At 46.5% G+C, this 15,540-nt stretch overlaps 2 protein-coding genes across 7 annotated transcripts in view; one reads left to right on the top strand and one right to left on the bottom strand.

Moving 5' to 3' along the window:
- The window catches only part of SYNRG (synergin gamma), a 35,422-nt gene extending 30,724 nt beyond the window's left edge, over positions 1-4,698 (top strand). For all 6 annotated transcript variants that reach the window (XM_089484166.1, XM_089484167.1, XM_089484168.1 and 3 more), the window contains one exon: positions 1,329-4,698. In XM_089484166.1, coding sequence (XP_089340292.1) covers positions 1,329-1,460 — 132 coding nt within the window. In that variant the 3' untranslated portion in view covers positions 1,461-4,698. The remainder of the gene's footprint in view (positions 1-1,328) is intronic.
- Positions 4,699-6,258: 1,560 nt separating this feature from the next.
- On the bottom strand, positions 6,259-13,414 carry LOC149301447 (dual specificity protein phosphatase 14-like). The gene is made up of 2 exons (XM_089484161.1): positions 13,250-13,414; positions 6,259-7,656 (listed from the first exon to the last, which is right to left on the bottom strand). The coding sequence occupies exon 2, from the start codon at positions 7,546-7,548 to the stop codon at positions 6,952-6,954; it is 597 nt and encodes a 198-aa protein (XP_089340287.1). The 5' UTR covers positions 7,549-7,656; positions 13,250-13,414; the 3' UTR covers positions 6,259-6,951.
- Between the last annotated feature and the right edge of the window lie 2,126 nt (positions 13,415-15,540).

Raw genomic sequence — 15,540 nt, forward strand, 5'->3', positions numbered from 1 at the left:
CGTGGTAGTCATAGTCAGCTCTGTGTACCAGTTGTTGTATGTCCCTTTTAAGGTGGTCTGGCGTTAAACCAAGACCTAAGGTTTGAGATGGCAAGACCTTTTTCAGACTGGTAAAAATTGAATGCTGTGGGGTGGCAGGAGTAGCCTTTAGAAAGAAATGCCTTGGCCCTGTACTTTACAACAGCATTTTGTCAGCAAAGGCTTATTTTAATGTGTCTCACTTCTCCTGAGATCACTGTGTAAGACTTGACAGAATCATGCTCAGAATTTGATACTATGATTTTCATTCTTTCATTATATCGACAGCAGTAAAATAAATTCAATTGGCGCGTTTCCTTGGTGCTGGCGTTGCTTTGGCTTGGTTTTGTTGCGCCGCCTGAGTTTGCTAGTGGAGGGAGTGACAACGGTCCTGAAGCAAAGATGGTTGTTGGACCCAACATAACTCTGGAGGTAGAGTAGGGTTAGGAGACAGGCAGCATCATCAATTTAAGATATGTTGCCTTTCAGACATACTCATTGTGGTTCCCAAGAAAGAATTGTGTTGTTGTTGTGTGCCTTCAAGTCATTTCTGATTTATGGTGACCCCAAGACGACTGTCATGGAGCTCTCTTGGCAGAATTTGTTCAGACGGGGTTTGCCCTTACCTCCTTGTGAGACCAAGAGAGTGCGACTTCCCCAAAGTCACCCAGTGGGTATCCATGGCCGAGCGAGGATTTGATCCCTGGCCTCCCAGTGTCCTAGTCCAGCACTCAAACCACTACACCACGCTAGTGTAGATGTATTGATTTAAATGTTAGCGGTCATATTCTTCCTTTTCAATTTCATATGACCGTTAACATTTACATACCAAAACAAAACGAGCACAGAAATTTGGAAACCACCGTAGAACACCCCCCTGGCATTTTCAAATCATATCAAGAATGTGCAAGGAAACAAAAAGGGCACTGAATGGACTATAAGGTTGGAGAACAGAGGGTCTTCTTTGGGCAAAGCCTTCTGCAACAGGGGGCACCATCAGTGATAAGCGGTCAGCCCCTTTCCCTCGAATGGTAGGATCGTGCCTCTGTCTGCAGTAGACTCCTCTTTGTCTTCCTCCATCTCTGCTTTGACTGCATATGGTTGAAATGTGGGACCATCCTTTGCTGGTAGTCTTCTGGAGGTCCTAACATTGGTCTGGCTCCATAGTTTGGCAGCTGTGGCTGGAGAGAAGTTAGGATCGTATATTAAAATGTGCGCCTGGGTCTTCTCCTGGGGCAAACATCTTGGCACAAAGGAGTACCATGGCAATTTCTCATCCTGGTATCCTTTTTTATCTCCCTTCTCTTCAGGCCTTCAACTCGGAAACGGACAATTTCAAACTCGCGTACGGCGGCCATCAGTACCATGCGAGCTGCGCCAACTTCTGGATCAACTGCGTGGAGCCTAAACCCCCGGGCCTCATTTTGCCCGATCTCCTTTGAGGGAACGTCTCCTGACTTTGCCTTGGCCCCAAGAGGGGAGAATGACACACGCGGGACAGAGGCAGGGGTTGGGGTAGTGAACCAGTAAATGTGAACATGGTTCTGAGCTTGTGGTTAGAATATTTGTAAGGTGTTCGTCTCAGGCTGGCTGTTCTCATGCGAAAAATTGCAAGACTGGTTGGAAGACGTGGCAAAGGTTTGGAAACACCCGCTGGTGTTGAGAAACTTATATTTGTCTAGTGCTCTTTCAGGTCTAGCAAATTGTGGTTCCTTTCATGCGGGAAGGGTCCAAAAGCCTCCCTCCTCCCACGCTTCAGGGATAACCTCTGTTCCAAAACGCATTTTCAAAACCAAAGTGAGTTGGGTTTGGTTTTGACTATTAGTGGGTGACTTTACAAAAGGCCTCAATGTGTCACTTCTGAAGCCCATTTCTATGCCTTGGTCTTTTAATACCAACTGAACTGTAACGGCTGTCCATTTGTGTCTCTCCTCTAACGTCGAACGGTTGGAGGGGTTTTCCAAGGATGCTATTAGACTTCCCCAGCCCTCTTGCAAAACTACTGTGTAGGCCAAGCAAGGTCCCTGGCACTTTAAAATCAGTTACCCTTTTACTGTAATCCCGACTTGTCCCTAGAAATGTAGCGTCTGTGTTTTTAAAAAATAAGGTGTCCAAGTTTAAAGGTGGAATAAAATTCAAAGAGATCAATTTGTATATAGAAGATGGAAGGGTTTTGTGATAAGCTGTGTGTTTCTCCTGATAAAGGGCATTACCACTAATAGGTGGCTCATGAAGTTGGCAAAGGTTTGCCAGCCGAAACGGGGCATTTGTGGCCTTGCGGATATTGTCGGCCTCCCGGTTGCCATCCTTGCTCTCACAAACGGTCGGGGACGGCTGGGATTTTCATCCAGAACACCCCTTTAGCTCTGCTATTGATTTTGAACAGTTGCTTCTCAAATGCATGCTGTTTGGTACCTTGACTCCTCTTGCGAACAAACCGTTTGTAATGTGTTGTTGCTTAGATAGAGCGGCGATCAAAGCTGCAGAGATGCAGCGGAACAGAATAGGCTGCTCTTCTTTCCTTCCTTTGAAATGAAATAGGTCTTTTTCTTTGGGGTTAATGGAGCAAGAGGCCTGACGATCGCCTCAAACAGGGAATGAACTCACCTTTTTGGAAGAACTTGGCCTCTGAGCTGATGATTTCTCCCTGCTTTTTTGACTCTGGTGCCTGTCCATGGGCCACCTGCAAAGCGATGCCAGACAGAGTTAATTTGGCATCGCTTTGTAGTTGGCAACCTAATCCTACCCCCAAACCACCAAGTGTCTGTGTGGCTAGTGTTTTTCCATCCCCTACATGTTATACTTTGGGGTCGACCATCATCACAGTTGTTTTCCTGTTGGACCATAGGCAGCTGCCTTGAGCAGTTGTTGCATGTGGTATTCAAAGGTTTATTTCCACATCTCCATGTGCCTATGCTGAGGACCAGCTCAAATAAAAAGGTAGATTGCTAAATGTGTCAAAGAGGTAGTTTCTTGCAGGAAAGGAAGAAGGAAGGGGAGGAATAAAAAAGGAATGTGGCAGCATCTTTATGATTTAAGGTTTAGGTACAAATAACCTTGCACTGACTCCAAGGACCATTCTTCTCTGTAGCTGATGCTTCGCTGCACCCCTCAATGGAAGAAGGATGACTGTGTGAATATCATACAGATACCTGGAATTTGGGGTCTTGGTACAGAGGCCATGGGTCGATCGTGTGTTGCAGACACATAACACCTTGTGCATTGTATAAATACTTAGGGTATTTAGGCCAAAGAGGCGAAGGCAGGGCTTTTTATTGATAGTCCGTGTAAGAATATGGGCACTTTTCACAAACCTCCGTGCCAGGAGTCACCGAAAGCTTGAGCAGAGACTGACTACAAGCCTTGGACATTTCTGGCAGGGAAGCTATTTGTTGCAAGAAGCCTTTGATGGTTTGAACTCACGTTTGCTCTGAATTGTGCCTTTTAGGCTCTATAGAGAGAGAAGGGAAAGGGGAGCTGGAGTCTAGTGACTTATGCGCTTCTTATGCTGCGACTGCATTAAGACCGGTGATAGATGACAGGCGTCTGTTACTAACAGCATCATGCATTATGGTGAAGAAACATTAAAATCAACCTGTCTGTTCTTGTGACCTGAACCATGTCAGTTCCTTTTTAGTTCGGTTGGATCGGAGGATGCAAAGCAGGGAAGCTTGTTCTGCAAGTGCAGCCGACGCGGAAGATGCGGCGCCGCATTCCCCCGTCTCTTCCGCTTTTGTTCTGTTAGCCGAGAAGGACCTTGGTGTCCTTGGAAACAGTATCCAGGGTTACCGTATTTCCCCAAATGTGGCTGTATTGTGTTCGGTTCTGCTGCTTCTTTTCTTTTTTGGTGGGTGGGAGGCTTTTCTTTTCCTTAGATGGCATTTTATTTGGACCTGTTTGACCTTTGGTTATTTGTTTAAAACACACGTACATCCTTCAGCGATACAATCCTTTATCGGTTTTGCAGTGGTGCTTTGTGTTGGTTTTGTTTGCCGACGTGAACTGGCGCTGGAGCGTTGTACCTCCTAAACACTTGATGGCAAAGTCAAAAGGAAAGGCAATTGCCTCCATAGCCATCTTCAGAAGCTTCTTAGGGACTCTGAAGATGGCTGAAGATGGGGTCCTGGACAAGAGTTATCGCAATGTAATCCAACTGGCCTGTTGCTTTCTTGTCTTCAAAGCTGAGCAGTGTACAGTACACTCTGGTGTTCATTCAACCTAAGCGCCTCTCCTCTTGCATATCTATGGGATAGTTGTGGCTCGGTGCGCATTGTCATTGTGTACCTTCAAGCCGTTTCTGACTTACAGCGACCCGAACGCTAACCTGTTGGGGGGGTTTCCTTGGACAGATTTGTTCAAAGGGAGTTTGCTTTTGACCTCTGAGACTGAGAGAGTGCGCCTTGCCCAAGGTGTCCCATTTGTTTCCAATGTCCGAGGTTCGAACCCTGGTCTCCAGAGTTGTGATCCATGGGAGTAGGAAGGGTACAAGGGAACGGGGAGGGAAGGACCCCAGGGATGTTTCAAGAAAGAGCTTGGCTACAAAACTGTGAATGCGCAGGTGCAATACAAAACAACTGGAAAGTCTCACTAAACCCCCCCGAAATCTCCAATTTCCCTGGATCCTGACCAGTTTATACAGTGATGTGTCTTGATTTGCAAACACAATAAAATGGATACCGTGCATCCACAAAAGTGTCTTGTTTTGTCTCTCCACTTGCTAGCTGTCACATAGAAGGGTTTTGTTTTTCTCAGATCAACCCGACTCTGTTAAACCAAGTTGTTGTCGAGAGTTTTCTAACGCCTCCATTATTTCCATACTTGGTGCAAGCAAGCAGGGGAATTAAATTTTGTTGCCTTCAACAAAGACAAACGGTACCCACAAAATCTAATCTGCTGATTTGTCGTGAATACAAAGGTGAGCACAAAGCCATATATCCAATATGGTGCCCAGTTTAGTAGGATTTAGCTGCTATTATTGTAATGGAATATTCCCTTTTGGTACAAATACAGGAATTAGATGTGGAGATACCCATCTTTACTTCTGTTCCAAATCTGGAATGTCCATTCTGATACCTGCTTCCCATACTACTTTAGTGCCAATAATTTTAACTATATTTAATCCTAGTTACTTTTTATAGAGTACATTGTGCGTTCTAATTGGATTTGTAAAATTCTCGTACGAAGCCATGCTTTCCCAGCCAGCTATCCAGGTTCCAGCTGCAAAGTGCATCCTGAGACAGATGCTTTCCATTGGAAACCCTGATGGAGTCTTGGCAGACTTTGGTGTTCCCAAAACCTAACCTGTATCTGGCAAGGCTTCGTATGGCATTTGGGTTCAGAATGCCCATAACCGTAATATAGTAAGGACACTCAAAAGCTCGATATGTATTCATCTCTCTCTCTTGTCGGTTCCAGGTTGCATGCCATTTAAATGTCAAGCTTGCTGTACCGCTGGCAACTGGCAGCTGTCCGTCGTGGTAGGATTATGGGTTTCCCAGCATTCCTTGGGGCCAAAGGAAGGGCAAAGCTGCAAAAAGGCTGGGTAAGCACTAAGGAGCTTCGGAGTGGCTTGGCAACTCGGTCTGGCTCTTGACCTCACTTGCACAACCCACAGCCGAATGGAGTCTCTGTTTTAAAACACAGAAACATTCCTTCTGAGCCTTGGTCGCTTTAATTCCCTCTACCCCAGAGATGTTCAACCACCTTCTCAGTCATGCCACGTTGTACTTGGAATTCCTTATCTGAAAATGCCTACTGAATGCCCACTTTATAAAGTCCATCCAATGCAAAACGAAGGGATGGTTTAGCCATTGTTCCGGAAAATTGATGCCCGTTTTAATTATCTGAAGTTGAAGGCTTTCGTGGCTGGCATCCTTAGTTTTTTGTGGGGTTTTTGGGCTATGGCTATGTTCTGGAAGAGTTTATTCCTGGCGTTTCGCCTACATCTGTGGCTGGCACATTCAGAGAATGCATTCTCCGAAGATGCCAAAGCCACAGATGCCGGCGACACGCCAGGAATAAAGTCTTCTAGAACATAAAACTACCTTTTAATTATGTTATGGTTTTAGGAAATGATACCTTCCCTTTACTGTGGAATTGTGCTGTATTGTTCATATAATTTTAGCTATACCTGATCTTGGGCACAAGGATGGCTCAGTAATAATAACAGGGAAGGGAAACAGAGGCAAAATGATGTCAGGACGAGCTGAAGGAGAAAAAGGGGCATGACATCTTCATTGTCCAAATCGTTTTATTTGTGGCAGATTGTCTAGTTAGAATATCTCCCCCCAACACACACATACACACTCCACCAACAAAAGCTTAGCTATACATTACCAAAGAACAGAGGATGGGAAACCTCTCTGGATAAATCTCTCTATGTTTTTAAAATAAGATTATAATCACATTTTTACTTCTCCGCATTTAGACATCGGCTACTCAATATTTTTTATTCCAACGTTTAAGAGTGAGCTGTCCTTAAGGGAGGGAAGGACCAGCCGTTCTTCTTCTAGAGAGACCTTTTGGCAATAAGCTGCTGGTTAACAAGGAAGAAAGAGAAAACCCCAAATGAAAGGCACCCACATCGCTAAACGATATTCGGGTTGTGCATTTTCCACAATCTTTAAACATGCTGGCTTCATGGAGTGGTAGCATCGAAATGGGTCTTTTGAAAATGTATTTTTTAACAGACCCTATACATCTTTGCAAAGGAGGCCTTGTTGTTAAGGTATTTCCATGGGATGTAGGGTTAAGGCCTCCCCTATACAGGGGGGTTGCTGGTTTAGTGCGTTGACATGAAATCTATTGTAGTGTGGACTGTCTCAAAAGGAACTGAAGCTGACCATAAGAAAGGATGGGTAATGCTCTCGGTTGTGAGAGATTTTTGTTTTGGGAATGTCCTTGCTTCTTCTTCTGCTGCTGTTGTAGTGGTCTTCAAATCCCCCAGTAAGGCATAAAGGTTCTCCTCTCCCTCCAGTAAACGTCCGGCATCATGCCGTACCCGGTGTGTACCATTTTGACCGTGTTCTTGCCGAAGAGCTCCCGTTCGTACTCGATGAGTTGCCGCCAGAAGCCCACGTTGGGGTGGATAACCGGCCGCCTCGACTTCACCCAGTTGTACGCCTCGTACAGGCTGACGTTCTGGTACTTCATCAGGTAGGCGATGCAGAGGGTGGCCGAGCGGCTCACGCCGGCCGCACAGTGGACCAGGGTGACGCCGTGCTTGCGGGCCACGCTTTGGATCTTGTCGGCCACGCTGTCGAAGTAGAGCGAGATGGGGGCGTTGGGCATGTCGGCCACAGGCACTTTGTAGTACTCGAACTCTGGGAAGTTGTAGTTGGGGAGCTCGATGGTGGCGTTGATGATGCAGGTGATGCCTCGTGCCAAGAGCAGCTGCCGGTTGGCGGCAACGCTCCCTTTACTGATGTAGAGGAAAGGGGTGATTTGAGCAATGCCACCCATCGTCCCGTCCGAGTACAAGCGAGGAGTCAATAATGTTCGGGGCAAAGAGTAGTGTCTTCGGGATGTCATGGGCGAGAGGCTGAGCGTTCCTAGGATGCCATGCTAGGCACCAAAACCCAGGTTATATTCTCTCTTGCTCCTTGGCGCGGAAGAGTACTGTACACTTTGGTGCTTTGCCTGCAAAATAAAAAGACATATTAGCTTGAAGGCCCATATATATGGAAAGGAACACTGACAGCACATCAAAGTTTTCAATAGCCTAGTTTTCTTTGGCTACCTTTAGGAAGAAAAGTAGAGTTAAAGCATTTAGCATTGAGTAGATCATAATTATTAGTAGTCTGCAAAGTGCTTTAAGAATTACAAGAATTGCAAAGTCTCCATCCAAAACAGACATACTGCAAACTGTTGTAAATGAACTCTACGCAGAGCGCCAACCATCTGGTCCCAGATTGAGTTGTCTTGGGCATTTGTTTCGCGCTGAAGGTGAGTAGAGACAAAGCTAGATCCTCCGATCAGCGTTTTATTCTTAACATCTAAAGGTCTGTATTTATTCACAGCTCAGCTGTTTTCCAGCGTTGGGAGCTGGCTCTCTTCGGAGCACCTTTGATATTTTCCTACCCTTTTGAAGCCCGTTTGTTCTTCGGTGGCTTTGTGGGGATGCTTAGAGCCAAGCTTAGAAAAACGTATCATTAATAAATATACCTTGGCTCCGAAGCAGAGAGGTGTAAGAACCTGACTTGAAAGCAATGGCAAATATTGGCAATTTGTAATGCCGTCAGAACTTGTAATGAAACGGTGCGTTACAGAGTGCCTCTCTTTCTGCCAATTCTAGTCCAGGGCCAACTTGAACTCCCCAAAGTCCCTAAGAATTGAAACAAACAAAACTGGGAGTGACCAGACAGTTTGGAAATACCGATTTTAAAAACATTAAATAGTGAAAGGAGGTGCTTGAACCTATTTAAAAGTTGAATTGGCTTGCCGAGAAGCCCTCTTGGCATCTCTGATGGGAATCCACCAAGAATTAGGGTCACAAAAGCAGCTTGACTTAGGCTGCGTCCGGAGAAATAATGCAGTTTGACACTACTTTAACTGCCATGGGGTTTGCAATTTGAGCCCTCTTTGGGAGAGAGGCTAAAGATCTCACCAAACTACACATCCTAGAACGGCTTCGACAAAGACAATGACGTTTTTGTTGAATCTAAGTATTGCTTGCCCTTTAATAACATCTCAAATTAGATGCTTGAGGCAGTGGCCTCACTCTTCTTAATGAAAGGGCTATCAGAAACATATAAGAAGGCACACCTTGGATAGGAAAATAATGAACGGATGGATGGATGGATGGATGGATGGATGGATGGATGGATAGTGCGTCATGACCCCATTATTTCTGTTGGAGGCGTTTGAGAGAAATACAGGGCCGGAGAATATGGTTATTCTCCTGGAGCGAAATGGTAAATGGATACTTTGGGTAAAACTGATTAAAAACATAAAGCAACCCTGCAGCCCTAATGCCATTACCCCCCTGCTGCTAAATGCCAGCCAAAGCAATACAGTTGCGCGAATCTAGTCCTCCATCTCATCTTGTTCTCATCACGACTAGGACCCTATTATCCCATTATTATTTTTATTACAGTTTAAACAGAAAAAGTTGCTTTCTTAACGTCGGATGCCCTTTGTGCCTTTTCCAGAGAGACTTGCCCACCCGCCACACGTGGTAATGGTTCTTCTGAGGGATCCCGGGCTTCTGTGGGACTCAATTTGAAAACTACCATTCTGGAAAGTGGGATAAGACAAAGGCATTGTGGTGTACCTGTTAGTGTGTTGGCCAGATCTCTCTGTGTGTGTCCCTGTATGTGCTTCTTGACTGATGTCAACCCCTTTAAATTCGTCATTTCTTAGTCAAGGGATACTCAGAGGTGGTTTTGCGGTTCCTTCCTCTGACGTTTCTCCTACAGCACCTGAGATTCGTTGGCTGTTCTCCCATCCATGTACTAACCAGGACTGACCCTTCTTCGCTTCCCGGATCTGGTGCCTTTAGGGTGTTTAGGCCTACAGCTTGTGCGCCTGTGCTTTTAAGTCAGCTGCCAACTTATGGCAGCCCCATTCATTTCATAGGTTTTTCTTAAGGCATCCTTTGGGCTGGCTTTGCAGTTTCTTCCTCTGAAATATTTAACCTGCAGCACTTGGTATTTGTTGGCAGTCTCTCATCCAAGTACTGTCTAGGGCTGGGCCTGCTTAACGTAGGCCCCATACAGACAGGCCAAAATAAAGCTGCTTCGGGGCACTTTGCAAGTATGCTGTTCAAATGACGCATGCATCCTAAGAGTCCAGAAGCCGCGCCAAAGCCATGCTCCAGTCCTAAGGACTGAAGCATGGCTTTGACTCTTAGGATGCATGCAACATTTAAACAGCATACCTCCAAAGTGATCCAAAGCAGTTTTATTTTGGCCTGTCTGTATGGGCCCTTAGGCAGCATTTCAGAGGAAGGAACTGTCAAAACCACCTGAAGATTCCTTGCTTAAGAAACCTTATAAAATCCATGGGGTCTCCATAAGAGGCAACACCCATACACACGCATGGCACCGTCAGGAGACATTATGCCTCTCTCTCTTCCCCTTCTTAGCAAGGCGGCAGGACGGGCGGATGCCAGCAGATGGTTTTTGGAAAGCATTTTACACATGGCTGCAAACAGTGGCACGGCGGGTTGAAAAATTACCCATGAAGCCAAGGTCTGTCTGGCCCTGTTCCAGTTGCTCTTCTGTTACTCTGTAGATAATCCTCTCCAGGCTTCATAAACCCATCCAGGCGGTCACTCGGCAGCAGAACTAACAGCAAATGCATTCCAATTTCCCTCCTGAACAGAAGCCCCTGGCCTTAAAAATTATTCCGGGGGAGGGATAGTAGTCTTATAGCCAAACAGGGCTCAAATCCTTTCCAGGGGAAAAGAGCGAGGGCGAAGGGAGATTACAGACCTTGGACTCCACAGTGGGGCTGAGATATAGGGGGTATTTCAAATATGGTGTACCCTTCAGGCTACATGTACATAAGGCGCATAAGAAACGTAAATGGATTTTGTGTTTGGGCTTGGGTCCCAGAGCAACGTAGTGGTTTGAGCATAGGACTTCCAAATGGTCTGGGGAGCCTGACATACCCAGCGCAAACCCATTCCTTAAGCATTTTGCTAATAATGATAATAATAATCACTTTTTGGAGTTCAGCCTCCAGGTCAGAAGCGCGCGGCTTCCGGTTTCCGCGCCAAACAACCAGGTCTGTCTGAAATGAAAAGGCGTTCTTGATGAAACACAACATTAGTCGTAATCTTCTGCATAATTACATGCCAGGGATTGGTTTCAGCCAGACGTTGCCCAAACGTTGAAGGCTGTCTACAAAGGGAAAAGCAAATTCTAGAATATGCCTTGCGTTTGCAGCTCTTACACTTTCCAAGGTTCGATTCATTTGTTTTGCAAGTTGCAAAGACTCTCCAAGGAGTCTATGCATTTATTTAACCGTCTCCTTCCCTCCCAGTCAATATGGCACCAGGGTTCACCCTCCGCTCTGCAGCCACCTTCTAGCTAGAAGCAAGTGGACTAGATCAGCGGTTCTCAATCTGTGGGTTGCGACCACTTTGGGGGTCGAACGTTGCCTAAGACCATTGGAAAACACATATTTCTGATGGTCCTAGGAACCGAGACACCGCAATTTTATGGTGTACATGAGGAACTGTATTAAAGGGTTGCAGCATTAGGAAGGTTGAGAACCACTGGACTAGATGAAAGGTTCCTTATCCTTTCTCCCTAAGAAAGTAAGACGAAAGAATCCCCTCTTTTCACCTTGATCTGACAACAGCCCCTTTAGCTACTATTTCTTGCCTTCATTTCGCTGGTAGGCAGATACGTTCTCTCTGCATGTTTGTGTTTGAATGACAACCTGTGGCTGGTACTTAATACATAACACTTACTTGCATCACCGGCGGTCGCTCTGTGTTTTGACACACTGCAATATATTTTGGTTGGCCCTACTTGCCCTTGGCTAGATGTGACCTCTCTTTGATGTTTGGATTTTGCAAGGATCCGCTCGGTCTCATTGTGGGGTTTCTCTTGGTTGCAAGTATGAGGCAGACTAAACTGGTAACGTGGCATGGGTGCATGGGCGCAAGCGCTTGCACACACACAACCCACTCTCCCAGGATCACCCTAAGCAACCCTCTTCTTTCTCGCTTTCCCCCTTCGTCCTCAATTTCTGCAAACAAAATGCAGAAGGAATTTACACTCAACGAACTCATTGGGGAGGGAATGGAGTCTTGCCCTTTCCAAAAGGCGCAGGCAAAAGCAAATCGCTGCAGCATCTCTTTATTTTGTATATCCTTCCTTGTTAATAACTTTGGCCATCTTGACTGTGCTGTGAAGTTGCTTCACTACCCTGTTTTCATCTAAGAAATATTGGAGAGACTGGCACAGGCCTTCCAGGATTTTAGGAAGAAGTCCTTCCATTCTCCCTGCGACTGGATCATTTCAGTTGAACCTGCGTGACTTCTGACCAGCCTGCTCCGGACATTCACTGCTTTATAAGGCTCACTGTCCTGCCGAAAATAGCCGTGGCAAAGATAGGCCGGCATGTGAAGCTGTTCCCACTTTGCACATTCAACTTACTCCCAGACGGCAGGGGACGGAGATCCCCAGTGAGCCACACAGTCCATGGCTGCCAAAGGCAAGCTGGATTATTATTAGATGAAGTGACAGGTGCCAAATGGCGCCATGGACCCAGGTGCGGGACTGTGCAAAGTCCCTCGAAGGATCCTATTTAACCCTGTTACGCAGACCTTGTTGCAGACTGTGCAGCTGTGAAAGTCAGCACGGCAAGGGACTGGGATGGTTTATCCTACCTAAAGCGTGCAAGGCTGGTTTGAAAACATGGGAGGCGTGCGTGTGAATCCCACCATACCCCCCTTTCTTTGCTCAGAAAACCCCTGGGTTTTTCTTCCCAGACAGGCGCAGAAGGGAATATTGCCCGCTGTCACTTGAACTATATCAAAATAGATAGATAGATAGATAGATAGATAGATAGATAGATAGATGAACCAAAACCCTCTTGACAAATATGATGGAAAGGCATCATATTTGCATCTGAGGAAGTAGACTGAAGTCTAGGAAAGCTGTTGCTGCCAACTTCTTTCTTTCGGCGAGTCTCAAAGATGCCGCAAGATCTCTCTATGTACCGATTCTATAGACTAACACGGCTATATCTTTGGATTATGATGGAAAGTGAAGCACGTTCCCCAAAGTCTTGCGTCCACTTAAAACAGAACAGAAAACGACTGGCATTCCCCTAACCAGCTACTGTTCTTTGCCACCCTCAACCCAACCATTTCTTCCCTTCATTTTATTTTCAGAGTAAATAACAACAACAAAGCTGGACACGGAGGATCTCGCATGTGACGCACAACGCCGCGTCTAGCACAGGAGGAGAAGAATCCATAACGCGAAATCAAACCGGTATCTCTTATCTCTGTCCCAGGACCCAGTTGTTTCCACTTTGTGCACATCCACTCTCACGACCAGCTGCCCCCGAGACTTAAAGGGCAGCGTTAGTCAAGATACCCATCATCACATCCCAGGTGCGCACACCCCTGGCACTTGTTCCAAAATCCTCTCTCTTTCTCGCTTTCCAAGAGTCTCCTTTCTTTTAAGGTTGATACAGGTTCTGCCAAAGTGTCTCTGCCCTCCCATACTCCATCCCCATCCTCTCAAGTTCTTTGTGGGCTTCTTCTTACCTTTGGTTCGGAGATGCTCAAGCAGTCAAAGGTTCCTTCCGTCTTGTTTGCTCCCAGCAGGACCTTTGGAGAGGCGTCCGGTCGCAGCCTGGCTTATGAACGGAAGGGATTTGGCACTTACTGAGCATTGGGGAATGTGGCTTGCGGTGGGGAAGGGAAGGCAAGTCTAGCAACTGACAGCTGATCTCCCAACTCCTCCTCTTCGCTCCTCCTCCTCCTCATGTGCATGTGTGCGTCTTTGTGCAATGTTGTGCAGGGTTACTAAGAGACAGCTGTACAGGCGAAGGCAGGCATCAGCTGCCTATAATGAGCAGGGATGAGTCAAAGCTTCCTTGCCAGCCTTTTTGTTTTTAAGGCTTATTTTTAAGAGGCATATGGAATAAGGAAAAGGCTGAGCTCTTGAATTTTCACCCTCTGTACTTGGAGATGGCATTTGTTAAGGCCTCTCATAGAGTTGGGAAGGACCTCTAAGGGCCATCTAACCCAACCCCTGCTATGTAGCAATGCATAAGTACGCCCAAAAGATGCCCATCCAACTTGGGTTTAAAAGACCTCCAGAGGCGGAGAATCGACAAGACTATCTGCTACCTCTAACCGAAATGCATGTATTAGAAGAAGTTTGCAGTCATCAGCAATTCCAGTGCCACCCTTAAGCCCCTCAGTGGGGCCAAAACTAGTCAAAACATGCTCCTCTGGGATACTACAGGAGCAAAAAGTAGTACTTCAAGGTGGTTTTACTGTGAATGGGCAACTGTTAGGCCTGCTCTTGATGGAGACAGAAACTTAAGAGTTAGGTTTGTTGATGTGGATCAGGCCAGACGCCTGGATTTTGGACTCTCTTTCTGGGCACTGTCAGTGAAGCTTGTTAAAACAGGGGAATTATAGGCTCCCTGTAACCAAACCCAGTTATTTTGCATTGGGCAAAGGGCCCAGTGGCAACACTGGCATTGTTGGTTTGAGACTAGCCAAGATAAAGGGAGCTGGACCATGCTGGATTCAGGACCAGACGTGACCTCTTTCTGTTGCAAAGAAAGGCCTTCATGAAGTATGTTGGCCCTTCTCCCAACAGCAACTGGGGGAGACTCTGAAGTCCGTGGAACAGGGAATCTGCTCTGGGTGCCAATTTGAACTTTAAATAGTTTTGCCACTGACATCTGCCCCTGAGTGTGTCCAAAGGAGGGAGACTAAAATGGTGAAGGGTCTGGAAACCATGAAGCCCTATGAGGAAAGACTCAAGGAACTGGGGATGTTTAGCTTGGAGAAGAGAAGGTTAAGAGGTGATATGATGATAGCCCTGTTTAAATACTCGAAGGGATGCCATATTGAGGAGGGAGCAAGCTTATTTTCTGCTGCTCCAGAGAACAGGGCCCAATGGAGCAATGGCTGCAAGCTCCAGGACAAGAGATTCCAGCTCAACATTAGGAAGACCTTTCTGAGAGTAAGGGCTGTTTGACAGAGGAACACACTCCTTCCTCTGAGATTATAGTGGCGTCTCCTTCCTTAGAGGTCTTTAAGCAGAGGCTGGATGGCCATCTGTCAATGGGGATGCTTTGATTGAGAGTTCCTGCATGGCAGAAGAATGGGGTTCGACTGGATGGCCCTTGCGGTCTCTTCCAATTCTCTGATTCTATAGTAGCCAGGATTTCCTTTCCAACGTTTCTTTGAGCAAAGGCATCTAGTATAGAGCAACTTGGCAGCATCTTTTATGGTGGCAGAATGGGACATCTTATAGGATTGCCAGAGTGAAAACTCCTGTACCTTCCATGCTTGTGCAGAAGAGGGCATATCAGTAGGTGTTGCTTGTTACATGCTGAAATGCCCTCTTTTACACAACCATTGAAGGTACAGGAGCCCTCTCCACTTCGCAATATGGCAACCCTGAGTGTCTGAACTTGGTTGTGGGTCTGCCACAGTCCTCTTGGCGGAGCGTATACTTTGCATGCCTCCAGGTCTGCTTCCAGCTGTGTCCGTCACGCTTAGCATTTGTTTATAGAGTGCTTTCGATCCTCGAAAGGACTTAACAAAACAATAGCGGTGCAAAAGAGTTTCTCCAAATCATGCCAGGGCACTTTTGCAATCCTTGTGAGGTCAGGGAAGAGGTGACCCTTGAACCCCAGACATCCTGCCACACTCGCTTGGCCTCTTAGCTGCCACATGACCTCCAGGGATGACAAATGATCTAACCACATTGGTTGCACAATGGGTGCATTGTTGCAGACAACCGTGGCACGATCAATATTCCCGGCGACTGGCATTTGGGCTCGTGACCCAGCCAGCTAGCGCATCCCTTG

The sequence above is a fragment of the Sceloporus occidentalis genome, unplaced genomic scaffold (genome assembly GCF_023333645.1).
Source record: "Sceloporus occidentalis isolate IW3139 unplaced genomic scaffold, rSceOcc1.0.p SCAF_21, whole genome shotgun sequence".
NCBI classification, from domain to species: domain Eukaryota; kingdom Metazoa; phylum Chordata; class Lepidosauria; order Squamata; family Phrynosomatidae; genus Sceloporus; species Sceloporus occidentalis.